At 35.9% G+C, this 14683-nt stretch overlaps 2 protein-coding genes across 5 annotated transcripts; one reads left to right on the top strand and one right to left on the bottom strand.

Annotated features, from left to right (window-relative positions):
* Positions 1-874: 874 nt before the first annotated feature.
* LOC109150700 (dof zinc finger protein DOF5.6) lies at positions 875-3089 on the top strand. The gene is made up of 2 exons (XM_019298681.1): positions 875-1111; positions 1590-3089. The coding sequence occupies exons 1-2, from the start codon at positions 1058-1060 to the stop codon at positions 2577-2579; spliced, it is 1044 nt and encodes a 347-aa protein (XP_019154226.1). The 5' UTR covers positions 875-1057; the 3' UTR covers positions 2580-3089.
* A 2928-nt stretch (positions 3090-6017) lies between these two features.
* LOC109150898 (serine/threonine-protein kinase ATM) lies at positions 6018-10757 on the bottom strand. 4 transcript variants are annotated; one of them, XM_019298898.1, is made up of 3 exons: positions 10417-10757; positions 6992-10248; positions 6018-6673 (listed from the first exon to the last, which is right to left on the bottom strand). In XM_019298898.1, the coding sequence occupies exons 2-3, from the start codon at positions 10181-10183 to the stop codon at positions 6401-6403; spliced, it is 3465 nt and encodes a 1154-aa protein (XP_019154443.1). In that variant the 5' UTR covers positions 10184-10248; positions 10417-10757; the 3' UTR covers positions 6018-6400. The 4 variants fall into 4 exon arrangements, with proteins under 4 accessions (XP_019154443.1, XP_019154442.1, XP_019154444.1 ...); XM_019298897.1 differs by having other exon boundaries at positions 6018-8281; positions 8330-10248; positions 10417-10755; XM_019298899.1 differs by having other exon boundaries at positions 6018-6980; positions 7338-10248; positions 10417-10754.
* Positions 10758-14683: the final 3926 nt, after the last annotated feature.

Here is a 14683-nt window from a genome sequence, read left to right as displayed (position 1 = left end):
AAGGATTGTGGCCACGTTGTTACAATGAATAATTTTTTATTATTATAATATTATGTGATACTATTTTTAATTTGTATGCTTGATTAGTTGGCATGATTTCCACTCACCGTTGTCCCCAAACATACGTTTGTACAATTGCTCGAAGGCTATAATTCTCAAGTTTAATTCAAAAAGTTTGCATACTAAATGTAATTCTCAGTATAATATGCCTGCTTAGCTTGGTTTAAGAATGATTTAATATAATAAACTATAATTAATACTCCCATTTCATATAATGGTGCATATTTTTCCATTTTATTAACCTCAAACCTTCGTTATTTAAGTGTTCCTCCTAATATGATTTACAACTATTATATAATTTACGAACTATTATACATGAGTATAATTTCCTTAATACACACCATTGGATAGCGGATGTAAATTTCGCTTGTCCTTCAAAAATAAAATTAAAATTTAAAAATTTTATTTAAGTGGTGAGAGATTTAATATCAAAATTTTTCGGAGATGAGTTGTCTCTCTTGATCGACTAAATAATTTTTATATTTTCCCTTGTTGTTCTTCGAGTTTTAAGATATGATTTTTTTTTTAAGGTAATCAGGACAATCATAACATAAAGATGATTCATCTCTTTCATCTCAACCACTAATAATTTAATGCATGGTTAAGAACTTTAACTTATCTGCGAAAATTAAAATTTGATAACTATAGTGATAATACCAGTATTATTGACGGACCATTTTGAAAATTATCTGTAATTATTAAAATGTAATATGTATCCCTAGATAATATGGGTCCTACTTGAAAGCAGCCAAACCACTTGCCCTAGTCCCACCATTGCTGCCTTTTTCTCCCTTCATATTCACAACTCTCCAACCCCCTTTCCCCCATTCCCACCATCAAATCATCCTGAATTCTCCCTCACTTCATCACCACTCTGCTTCTCCCTTCCTTCCCAGATACATCATATATCCCACCCAACATTCTGCATTGAGACCAAAGCATTATTTATTGCCAAAAGTCTGCATTAATTGTGAAGGTGTAGTGTTCTCATAACTGTATGGGTCTCACAAGTTTGCAAGTCTGCATGGATTCATCTGTTGACTGGTTGCAGGTATTCTAGCTGTTGTCCATTTTGTTTTTCCTTTCTGTTAGATCAAACGTTTACCACTGTACGCCAAAAACTATAACTAATATCGAAGACGCAACTTTATTTCATTATGTATCGAGACAGGGTGTTGGACTTGGCCCTTTAGGCCTCCGCCCAACAACCCCCTAACCACCTGATTCTGGATACCACTTATTAGGACTTGGCCTTTTAGGCCTCGTCCCTTCACCAGCCTCTGCCCAACAATTTCTCCTTACCACTTGATAGGATCGAATTTACCACTAGACTAAAAATTATAGCTAATGGCGAAGGCGCAATTTAATTTCCCGTTTCGAAAGACAGGGTGCTAAACACGGCTTTTTAGGTCTCCACCTAACAATTTCTTAGCTACCATCTGGTGCTGGACTCGGCTGTTCATTGGCCTCCGGCCAACACTTTCTCTCATTTTGAGTTTAAAGTTTGACAATAATGTTTCCACTTTCAGGGCACAATTGATGATGAGGGTGGAATGGACTCATCATCTTCACCATCTGGTGTGGACATTCTGACATGTTCAAGGCCATTGATAGAAAGAAGGCTAAGGCCCCCCCATGACCAGGCACTGAAATGCCCAAGATGTGAGTCCACACACACAAAGTTTTGCTACTACAACAACTACAGCTTATCCCAGCCAAGGTACTTCTGCAAGACCTGCAGAAGGTACTGGACAAAAGGTGGCACCCTGAGGAACATCCCAGTGGGGGGTGGGTGTAGGAAGAACAAGAAAGTCTCTTCTTCTTCTTCCTCTTCATCATCTGCCAACAAGAAATCATCATCATCACCAAATGACCATCATCATCAATTCCCTCATCCTCATCCTCCTCCTCCTCCTCATTATCATCATCACCAAAACCTTGGTCAATCATCATCCTGCACTTCTTCTCCTGGCTCTAGCATTAACCCCACAGACCTCCACCTTTCATTCCCTGCAGAAATGCAATTCTCACACCACCAATTCACCAATTTCCACTTGGCCCCCACTGGTTTCTTGGGGATTGAGAGCCCCACCCCAATAGATTTCATGGAAGGCAATGCAGGGTTTGTAATGGGTGGCACTACTCCTCCTTCAAGAAACCAAGACTTTCTTGGGAATAACAATGGAGATTTTGGGATGATGGCACAAACTACTTTCCCTACTTCTACTACTACCCTTTGCCCTCAATTTGGAATGCCCATTGATGGGAACACTGTGGGGCCTACTCTAATGCTCCCCTATGATCATCATCATCATCATCATCATGGGGATGATCAATTCAATGCAGCAATGCATCATCAAGATGTGAAGCCAAATCCCAAGCTCTTGTCCCTTGAGTGGCATAATGATCAAGGCTGCTCTGATGCTGGGAAGGATTCCTTTGGTTATCTCAATGGAGTTGGGTCTTGGACTGGCTTGATGAATGGCTATGGCTCTTCTGCAACAAATCCTTTAGTCTAATTAAACCTTGATTACCTTAATCAATCTGCACCTCATTTCCTTATTCATCAAGTTTCCATGCATCACCAAGGGTTAGAGATTTTAACTTAAGTATCAATATATCCTAATAGGGTAGGGGTTATATATGTCACGTTCTAGGAGTTCAGTCTCTCGATGCTACATTATAGACTCGAGTTCAAGTATCAATGCAGATTCAAGACATCAAAATACAACTTACGAAAGAATCGGAGGTAAAGTTCCATAGCTCGAGGTATTATCAAGGTAGCATAATATTATATTCGAGTAATATAATATTTTCGTGAATATGGGCACTTTTGATCCTATGAACGACTGATCCACTTAAAGGTATTAATTTTGAGAGAATTTTCCTTGTGTGAAGGGTATTATTATATTCCCTGTTTTAGTTTAATTCGCTTCATTAACTAGGTGCGTGTGAATGAGGTTTGTAAAAGTCCATATTTCACTTTTTGAGTGCTTTAATTTAATATATTACTTAAACATTTCTAGTCCTGTTTAATTTCTCCTCTTTCATATTACTTTGTCCATGTCATTTTACGTGTGAGATTTAATTAATGTGGATTGATTTAATTTATTTATAATTTAGTTTATTGAATTTTAATTTACCATTAGTGTATATAAAAGTTCAATTTTAAAATTTATTTATCCAAATAATAAGTGAGAGAAGAAATTTTGATTTGGTAATTAAATAAATAAGCGTAAGTATTAATACTCGATTTGATCCCTCGACTATTAAGATTTCACTACGTTGGTCCTTGACTTTCAGACTTGCTCAAATTCATTCCTAACTATGCAATTGTTAACCAAAATGGTCCTAATCAAGACTATTTTGATTTGGACAAATGACTATTTTAGGTAAAAATTGCATAGTTGAGGATGAAATTGAGCATGTTTGAAAGTCGGAGATTAAAGTGATGAAATACGTATAGTCTGGGGACCAAATCAGATATTAACTCATAAGCGTAATGCGTAAAATGGTATAGTGAGACTAATTTATTTTATCAACATAAGGGAATATTAAATGTACATTGCAATTAATAATTTATTAAATTATTTTTCAAACCCATAAACGTTGAAGAAATATCTTTAAACATGATATGACAATAACTCGACTTCACAAAAAGATAATTTTATAATAATAGTAATAATAATAACACAATCAAAGAAACCATTCTAATTCACCAATCGAATAAGTAAATAACATAAATATTGGTATAATGTATGAATTGAGAAATAAATTTAAAATCGCTATATAAATAAGTAATGTAATGTTTCAGCAATCATTGTCTTAGTTTTTTGTTCGTATTGGCTAACCGTTTAACTATTCAGGTGGTTAATAAAACCTATCGTCGATTTAATCACACCATGTTTTTTTGTTTGTTTGGTTTTTTTGTGGCAGTTTAATTAATTTTTAGGTTTAAAGCAGTAATTGCTTTTGGAATTCAAAGTTGTAGGCTCCTAGGATTTGCAAATCCAATGGTATCGAGGAAGATCTTCTAATGTTGTTTTTATTTATTTATTAAACAAAAAGAAAAGAATTTCTTCGCTCTACTAGTCTATAGGGTGCATTTGGTGCATGCGTATATAGGCTGACGTCTCAAGTGTTTGGTGGACTAATAATGTCCCACTTTTATAAAATATATATAAACTAATACGGAGTAATTCTTATTAGTTATTATCCATAAACTAATAAAATATTTTATACTTGGTTGTATTAGGCATAATTAGAACTAGTATTAATAGTATCCGCAAATTATTCTTTGGATTCGAATCCAAATGTTCACAATTTAGTGATTTACCTTTTAAAAATTTACAATTTGTCTATTACCAACACACAATGTTAGCATATATATAATTGATTACCTTAATAGTATTTGATGACCATGTATTATAGAATTTTTTGCGCTTTTGGTCTCACGACTATGGTGTCACTAACAACTTTGATTCATGACTTCCAAAACTTGTAAAATTGGTCCACAACTATGACTTAGCAAATTTGGTCATTTCAGAACACTTTTCGTTCAATTTTTGTCAGAAAATTTTACTCCCCATTTTTACATGGTTAATATTGTCTTTTCCATCTCACAAACTAATGACATAAATAAATAAATAAACAGCTAGAAAATTTTGACGTTTAGCGAGGAGGGTGAAACTGAAAGTGGAATTGGAATTGTGTGACTTTTAATTTCAATCACCGTACCACTGACTGTGTTTAATTAATTAATTTATTTATTTATGTGATTAGTTTGTGAGATGGAAAGACAATATTACTCATGTTAAAATGGAGATTAAAATTTTATGGTAAAAATTAAACGAAAAATGCACCAAAAGGATCAAATTTGCTAAGAACGTCATAGTCGTGGGTCAATTCTACATGTTTTAAAAGTCGTGAATCAAAGTTGTTAGTGACATTATAGTCGTGAGACCAAAAGTGTAAAAAACTCATGTACTCCGTATTATATTTACAAATTTCCTTCTATAGATGTTATTTGTTTTGATTTAGAAACACAATTTATATTCTAGAAGTTTACAATTTCAATACTAAAAATACACAATTTATACGCCATTTAAGATCGAGATCCACCTTGCAAGGTGGATCCTGATCCATGGTATAACAACTCAAAATAGTATCTTATACAACTAGATATATTATATTTCAGTATCATAGAAAAATCTTTTACACCACCAAAAAAATAGAAAAATCTTTTTAACTTAATTATAAAATTTCCCTAAAATAATTAAAATGTACTCCATTTTACATTGTAATCCGTAATACTTGACAAACATGTAAACAAAATTAATTACTCCGTATTAAATTAATAACCTCAACAATCTAATCAGTTTTACCAAATGGGCACAACATAATGACTTTTTAATAGGCTAATATTGTTACTCAATTTAGGCAAATTGTATTCTCTAATTACAGGCTGATATCATTAAATTATAATATCTTCATTTTCACGTGATTAATCAATATAAATAAATAAATTAACATATATCTATATATATATATAATGTATACATTCTATGCGGGTTTGACGGGACCCCATTGGCCCGTCAAGCCCATCCTGTCAAAGCCTGCCAAAATATGGGCCATAAAATTCAAAGCCTATGGCAAGGCAGGACGGGCTAGCCCAGTAGGTTAAGTCCGTTTTGACGGTTCTAACTCCCTTCTAAGCACTATGTGAACCATGGTCCACATAAAAATACCACCTAGGTTATAATATGATACTATTATAAATCACTGTAAAACTTAGTAATAATCTTGTAAAAACTAAACAGAAACATAGAAACATGGTGGTTTTTCTACCATTGCATATGACATTATTGCCATAATGTCCAGTCCATGCAAAACATCATATGCACATCCATGCAAAACATTAAAATCCTATACCAATTATTGTTGTTGTTAACATTTTCTGAGAAGGGAAAGTCTGTAATTAAGACAGAAGTAAAAGAGGCACAAATTGTCCTTATTAACCATGAGAATCCAAAAAAAAAAAAAAAAAAGGAAAGAAACCTTAACCAACTACCAAGTATTAACAATTTCAAATTTTCTTTTCTCTCCAGCAAGGAGAGACAATTCCAACAAATTACAACACAGCTCCCATGAAGCACTTCATGTGCGCACGCCCGCGCAAACATTAAATTACACAAAGCAGAAAACGTGCACCGACGTTGCACACAGCACAAAATGTGCACCGACTATGCACGACCAAAGGCGGGAAATGCAAGTAAAATAGCTGGGAGCTGTGAACCGTTTCGCCCACTAAACGAGCTGGGCACAAACAAACAGAATTGTTCTATGAGGAAGAAGAGGAAGGACCCACCATGGCACTGACCTTCTTGAGGAAGCCTTTGACCTCGCCTTCCAGCTTGGCTTTCATGTCGGGAGAGATATTGTCACCCGCCTTCTCCAGCATGGCAGACATCATCTCCAGATTCTGCTTGATGTGCATGAGATCAGGCGCCTCGCCATTTAGGGGAGCTTTCCCAGAAGGTAGCATCGGGAACTTGAAAGCATCCATGGGCAGGACAGTTGTTGGCATCTTGAAGTTATCAGCAGCTGGACCGGGACGATAATGCAAATGATAACTGGCAAGGGCGGTGGGTCCAAACGGGCTGCTCTTTCCCAAACTCTGGCAGGCCACTTCTGCATCAGAACTCTGTGCAAAGACAATCTGGGCAGTTGTTTCACTCGAAAACTTCGTTTCTGCCTCCACAACTGGACCAAACTTGATAAATGTGTCGTTTAGAGATTCCGTTGAAGGCAAAGGGTGTCCAGGAGTGAAATTCAAGATGAGTGTGTTCGTAGTGGTTCTGCCAACATTAGGTGTAGTTCTCCTCCTCTTGCGCCGGGGCTTTTCTTGAGAGTTATCAGCAGCTGGATCGGGACGACAATGCAAATGACAACTGGCAAGGGCGGGTCCAAACGGGCTGCTCTTTCCCAAACTCTGGCAGGCTGTTTCTGCATCAGAACTCCTTGCAAAGACAACCCGGGCACTGGTATCACTCGAAAACTTCGCTTCTGCCACAACTGGACCAAACTTGGTAAACATGTCGTTTAGAGATTCCTTTGAAGGCAAAGGGTGCCCAGGAGTGAAATTCAAGATGAGTGTGCTCGCAACATTAGGTGTAGTTCTCCTCCTCCTCCTGCGCCGGGGCATTTCTTGAGATGTAATAGCACTTAAATCACCCAAACCTTTTCCAGTAGAGTTAGTAGCAGCTGGACGACGATTCAGATGGTAACTGGCAAGGGCTGGTCCAAACGGGCTGCTCGTTTCTAAACTCTTATATGCCACTTCTGCATCACAACTCTGTGCAAAGACAACCTGGGCACAAGAACCACTTACAAACTGTGCTCCTGGCTCCACTACTGGGCCAAACCCGATAAACGCTTCTTTCAGAGATTCTTTAGAAGGCAATGGATGTCCGGGAGTAAAATTTAAGAACAGTGTGTTCCCCGTGCTCCCAGTAGCACCACCGATATCAGATTCAGTCATCTTTTGTTGTGTAAGTGTAACAGCACTTGGATCGGCCAAACCCTTTGCTGTTGAGTTGTGGTTAGTCGCATTCCCGTTCAAATCTGGTATGGCTGATGGGCTATTCTGCAAGTCTGAAGCTTTCTCCTTTCTCCTTCTTTTCTTGGGTTCAGGCTTCACAGCAACTGACAAGCCTGGGAACTGCAAATTATTTTCCACGCGGAATGTGCCCATCACTTGCACATCTTTCAGCACTGGAATGAATTTCGTACTTCTGTTTACATTCTGCACTTCAGAGCTCTTTGTATCTGTGGATGCCTCAGAAACAAACACTTCCTTGTTTTTGGCCCTCTTCGGTTCGAGTTTACCCTTGGAAGTATCTGGGCCTGTAACCTCCATGTTTTCAACCGACAGGCTCATACTATTGCCATTCAAATCTGGCAATCCACCAATCACTCTAATCTCAGGATGCCCCGGACTCACTGTTTCCATCTTCTTTCTCTTTCTGGGGACTTTCCCCTTTTCTGCGTTATCTGGACAGGTTTGATTTAAAGGTTCCTTCCGCTTCCTGCGTCTCCGTTTTGATTCGACACTAGAAGGAGCCAACTGTAACTTATCTCCTTCTGAGCCCTTAGCAGCATCAATTTCCTGATGACCCGAAGTTTCTTTATTCATTATTCCCTCTTTATGATTGCAAATATCAGATGAGTTTTGCAGTGGACTTTGCTGCTGCTTCTGCTGACTGTTATCCTCACTAGTGAAATCGTGATTTAAAAATGAGTGCTTTCTGAAACTATAGAAGAAATTCAAAACTGAACTAGAATCTTTACTCTCATCACTAGGATAAAAGCAATCAAGAGCCGTCAACTGAAGTTCTTGGAGCATTTCAGTTGAAGATGTATCGATATTCTCCACTTTACCATATATGCTCTTGAAAGTTCTGGATTTCCTGGATTTTTTCCGAGGGTTTTTGCCACTACTGTTGCCTGATGGTCTGGACACCTCAGACTGCTGGGAGGTGTTCTTTGTGTCCACCCCAGCATGAGAATCCCCTTTGGGATCTTCCGTTTCGGTTCCTCCACTAGCAGCTGAATCCTTCTTGTCCCAACTATTAACATAGGGGTAGGACAAGTACTTGCTCTTCTTCCGTTCTCTCAACTCGAAAGATTTTTCATGTTTTCCCTTGGGGCTTCTCTTTACTTTTTCAGCAGAGATTTTGGTTTCCGGCTCATTCATGTTGCAACCAAGAGGCAATTCTTCATCCTTCCTTTCCAATCCCAAACTGTGAAGAGCACCGTCCTTTGCATCATTACCACCATTGGCATCGCTTCTTGGCCTGAGCTTATGCATGGGCAATTGCTTATGCCCGACAGAAGCATAAAAGGCTGATAGACAATTCTTCATAACTGCAAACTCAACGCTACCTGGCATAGAAATATCCAGAGCTCTGTATCTTATGGACTCCGCAAACTTTTCAGGCTCAAATACTGATGCTGAGAAAAAACCAAGGCCACCTCTCTTAATATCTTTGGAGATTGGATGCACCGGAGTAGCATTAGTTGTTTTGGTTTCTTTCAGGGAACAAGAACAGGACATCTCCTGTTTTATACGCTGACCAATCTCAAGCAACGCCTTATCTACTGCTCCAACAAAACTTCGGGATTTGTTTTGTTGAGACATTTGCTCAAAACACTCAATAAAGGGCTTTAACCGTGAGGCAGGGCACCGAACTGAAATAATGCTCCCAAAATATTTAACAAGAAAGCCGTCCCTTTGGTCAGACTTTGCAGCATCCTTTGATGCAGCAGTAGGATCAGATATCGTTCCAGGCCACCACATCTCGGTCTTGGTTTTAGCCCACACCAAATCACCTACAGAGAAGTTGTGTTCTTGATTATCAGTGGCGTTTTCCTCTGCAGGATTTGCTACTCTCTCCTCATGGCTGTTTCTTGTTGAGGACGGTGTGCACTCAGAAGCACCCTCTTCCAACATATGTTCGGTTTCACAATCTCGTTGGCAGGTTCCACTTAATGGGCCAAAAACTTCTACAATCAGCGAAATGCCTTCTCGGGAAACTTCTTCTCCACTTTGGGAAATACCCCCATCCACTCGTGCAGCGAGATCATTTTCCCCCATCCTAATCGCCTCTACCCCAACCTGTTCATCAGATTTATTACCATCATGGCCCGTTTCCATAAGAGACACTCCACTGCCATCCATTCCATTACCATCTGAAACAACTCCTACTTCTTGAGTACCCCATACCAATGAGGCTCCTCCTTCTGTCTCATTTTCCACCGCAACCGCTCCCCCCTCATGGGATTCCATATCAATCTCTGCTCCCATTGATTCAAAACCATCATTCCAATATCCAAACTCACTCTCCTTTACCGGAGCTTCTAGACTTTGATCATTCACACCAAAATTACTCCTATTAGCCTTCTCTGGACCCTCTGTAGCCAACTCTGAACCAGTACACTCCACACTCAAGGTAGTCAAAACAGAAATCTGCTCTAGGGTTTCATCATGACAGCTTTGACTTTCCCCCATCTTGAACTCCACAGAATCTCCCCCTAGGGTTTCTAGAACCTTTCCAGCATCCATTTCAGGAATTTAGATTAAAGTTCTCAACTTTTTTCCAAAATCAACACCAACCCATCAACATAAAACTGCCCAAAACAAAAACAACAAAAAAGAAATAATCAAGAAAACCATTAAAACATTCCCTTTAGAAGCATTCCGTTAAATGCAACAATGAATTAGGCAGAGATCATACAGCACTGTATTATTTAAAAAAAAAAAAAAAACACCCAAAAATATAAGTGATTATTAATTACCTGATTAACAGCTCTGAGGGCTCTGCATTTTCAAGAAAAGGCTAAACGAGCACAGAAGAAGATCAACACAGAAGGATCTGCGAAAGGGAAAAGGGTTTGGGTTTTTCTTCGGCCTGGGAGAGGCTACGAAAGTGGGTAATTTCTGGGTCTAGGAGAAACAGATGCCAAAGGGAATTAGGGAAAGAGTTATGGTAGGCTTTGATCAGTGGTGGAGGATTGCTACTCGTACGAATCCAATGGGAGAGTTTAACAAAATAAGGGATTCTTTTTCAGGCGATAGTGGTTCATGTGAACAGTGCCGAGTAAGTGCTCACTGTAATCCCTGTTGGGTAGCCAACACTTAATTACTAGGATCCCAGACTGTTTAACATGTGTCATGGGATCGGTCTCTATTAAAATCATTGTAACATACTAACATTATAAATGTATAATATCATTTCATATCTTAATGATATTCTAGAAATTTGTTTTTAAAAATACAACAAATTGTATGTTTTTTTTGTTAGGACTCTATTATTGTGTTAAATTAAGATTCTATTCATGTACTTATTAATCAATCCAGACTTTCAATTCTTATCTAATATATATAAGCTCTGCTGGAGTCTCATCCGAACGGATTATTTTTGAAACCGTCGCTTGTTCCAGCGGTGGCTAACAATTCATTATCCACTACCTATCACTTTGTATCAATCAAGCTTATTACCTAATATGCAAAAGATTATTAGGATTGAATTTATCAAGTTGTCTTGTCATCAGATACACCTATACACGAAGACAGATGACTTATACAATTAAAATGTTCGTATTCAATGTTAAAGTAATGACGTACTATATTAAAATTATTAAAAACAATATTAATCCCAAATAGTTTAACATGTGTCTAGGGGCGGAGCCAGGATTTGTTCGTGCGGGGACCAATCACAATTTGAGAGAGAATAATAAAAGACATTAATATTCATTTAACATATTCCAAAATACATCATTATATTACAAATCTACTAAAATTTAGAACGTCTTTCTTGCATGTCACAAAAATCATCTATAATTGAATCTATACTAAATTATTTTGCAATTTGTTTTTCAATGTATACTAACAAACAATCATTAAAAAACTCATCTTCCATCTTATTACGAAGCGTAGTCTTTAAACATTGTTACTAACAAACTATTCACCAAAAAGCAAACATTTCTTAAATATGGATACTTGATACTTCACCTATAAACATTGTCAAAACCCAATCGTTATGTTGTGGAACCGTGTTCACTTTGCAAGGTGGACACGGTTTTATATTCATAATTACTGAACCATATGTTCATAATTATAAAGCTATATATTCATAATTTTTGAACTTCATATTCATAATTTTTGAATTCTATATTCACAATTACAGAACTCTATGTTCATAATTACTAAATTATAAAACTATATATTCATAATTTTTGAACTTCATATTCACAATTATTGAATTTATATATTCATAATTACAGAACTATATATTCATAATTATGTTTACAACTCTACTTGGAAGGGACAAATGCTTTGGTGAGGGGGGGCTAAAAAAAGAAAACAATATACTATTAATAAGATTTTTCTTTTTTTGGGACAATATACTATTAATAAGAATTTTTTATTTTTTTTGGGGGAGGGGGGGGGGAGGGGGGGGGGGGGGGTCAAGGCCCTCTCATTTGCCATGTACCTCCGCCACTGCATGTGTCATAGGATTGGTGTCTCTTGAAAAAAGAGTGTAAGGCAAAGATAATATAATAACATTTGTCATGTCCAAAAATAATATTTGAAAAAAAATTGCACTTACCATGTACCTCCGCCACTGCATGTGTCATAGGATTGGCGTCTCTTGAAAAAAGAGTGTAACGGCAAAGATAATATGATAACATTTGTCATGTCCAAAAATAATATTTGAAAAAAAATTGCACTTACCATATACCTCCGCCACTGCATGTGTCATAGGATTGATGTCTCTTGAAAAAAAGTGTAACGGCAAAGATAATATAATAACATTTGTCATATCCAAAAATAATATTTGAAAAAGAAATTATTAGAAAATTTTAATTTTCATAATAATATTATTTAAAAAAATGTTTTTCTAATTAAGTGAGCCATCTAATCATGTAACATCATATATGTATAATATACTTTTATATCTTAATGATGTTTTAGATTAACAAAAACAAAAAAAAAAAAAAAAACAAAAAAACAAATTGTATAATTTTTTGATACATTTATGCAAGAGATTACTAAAATTGAACTTATCAAGTTTGTAGTCAAATACAACTATAGAAGGGGGAAGGGGGAAGGGGGAAACGGGGAGGGGGGGGGGGGGGGTGTTCAAGGTCCCCTGCACTTACCATGTACTTCCGTCACTGCATGTGTCATAGGATTGGTGTCTCTTAAAAAAGAGTGTAACGGCAAAGATAATATGATAACATTTGTCATGCTCAAAAATAATATTTGAAAAAAAATTGCACTTACCATATACCTCCGCCATTGCATGTGTCACAGGATTGGTGTCTCTTGAAAAAAGAGTGTAACGGCAAAAATAATATAATAACATTTGTCATACCCAAAAATAATATTTGAAAAAGAAATTATTAGAAAATTTTTATTTTCGTAATAATATTATTTAAAAAAAATGTTTTTCTAATTAAGTGAGCCATCTAATCATGTAACATCATATATGTATAATATATTTTTATATCTTAATGATGTTTTAGATTAACAAAAAAAAAAACAAACAAACAAATTGTATAATTTTTTGATACATTTATGCAAGAGATTACTAAAATTGAACTTATCAAGTTTGTAGTCAAATACAACTATAGAAGGGGAGAAGGGGGAAAGGGGGGGGGGGGGGGGGGGGGTTCAAGGCCCCCTACACTTACCATGTACTTCCGCCACTGCATGTGTCATAAGATTGGTGTCTCTTGAAAAAAGAGTGTAACGGCAAAGATAATATGATAACATTTGTCATGTCCAAAAATAATATTTTAAAAAAAAATATTTGAAAATTTTTATTTTCATAATAATATTATTTTTAAAAAATGTTTTTTCTAATTAAGTGAGCCATCTAATCATGTAACATAATATATGTATAATATACTTTTATATCTTAATGATGTTTTAGATTAACAAAGAAAAAAAAAAACAAATTGTATAATTTTTTGATACATTTATGCAAGAGATTACTAAAATTGAACTTATCAAGTTTGTAGTCAAATACACAACTATAGAAGAAGACAGTTGGCCTATACAATTAAAAAGTTCGTATTCAATATTAAAGTAATGACTACATTAAAATTATTAATCCAAATTGTTTAACACATGTCATAGGATTGGGACATCTTGAAAAAAGAGTGTATCACTAACTATAACAATCGTTATACCCTGCACCACGGCGCATAGTGCATTGTGCGCTCCGCGCCTCTCAAAACGATGTTGTTTTAAGAGCCGCGGTAGGAAGTTGACATGATTATGTATATTTGCTTATACAATTATGTATATTTTTTTATTATGTACATTTTTTATATAATTATGTACATTTTTTTAAACAATTATGTACATCCGAATCAGGAAATTTTTGTGTATTATGTTAAGAGTTGATGTGTATTATGTTAAAAGTTTATGTTTATTATGTATTACTAGTATTTGGGCCCGTGCGATGCACGGAATGGATTTGTTGTAATATATTAAGAATATTTGGATCAATATATAATTATTTAAATTAGAACATCAAATATTATATAGTGCAATTGAAGGTATGGTTTGGATCATTTATGTGCTTTTATGTTATTAATTGCTCAAATTAATAGCTAATATGTAGATGTACGCATGCGGTGTTGTAACTTTGAAGATTTTATTTATCATTGTTCAGTACTTTTATAAATTAGTCAACTGTGCTCGTTCTCTAGCAACTTAGTTATAAAAATGAATTGATATCCTAATTTATTTGTATGGAAAATATATTTTTTGTCTAGATATATAGCAATTTTGCCATTTAAAAAAAACATAATATCACATATTGTATTTACATACTATTGAAACCTCTTTGTAGACAACATTGGTAGTAACAACACAATCTTGTCTATCTTCGTCTAGAGTTAACACCTTTAGTCCAAAAGGATGAGTGACTCGGGTGGAAATATATAATGGTAGAATTTCAGTCAATTAGTGATCCTTTTATATTTTATATTTTCAGTCAATTAGTAATATCAAATTCATTTTCAGCCAATTATTCTTTTTTTTTTTAGT

Source organism: Ipomoea nil, unplaced genomic scaffold, assembly GCF_001879475.1.
Source record: "Ipomoea nil cultivar Tokyo-kokei standard unplaced genomic scaffold, Asagao_1.1 scaffold2280, whole genome shotgun sequence".
Lineage (NCBI taxonomy): Eukaryota > Viridiplantae > Streptophyta > Magnoliopsida > Solanales > Convolvulaceae > Ipomoea > Ipomoea nil.
Note: the sequence above shows the minus strand (reverse complement) of the source record. Positions and strands in the feature narration are given on the sequence as shown.

What these genes read in the sequence shown, in the direction of transcription:
- LOC109150700 (XM_019298681.1), top strand. Translation starts at nt 1,058, where the DNA reads ATGGGTCTCACAAGTTTGCAAGTCTGCATGGATTCATCTGTTGACTGG. An exon ending in CATCTGTTGACTGGTTGCAG is followed by an intron (nt 1,112 to 1,589) that starts GTATTCTAGCTG and finishes TTCCACTTTCAG; the next exon opens with GGCACAATTGATGATGAGGG.
- LOC109150898 (XM_019298896.1), bottom strand. Translation starts at nt 10,183, where the DNA reads ATGGATGCTGGAAAGGTTCTAGAAACCCTAGGGGGAGATTCTGTGGAG.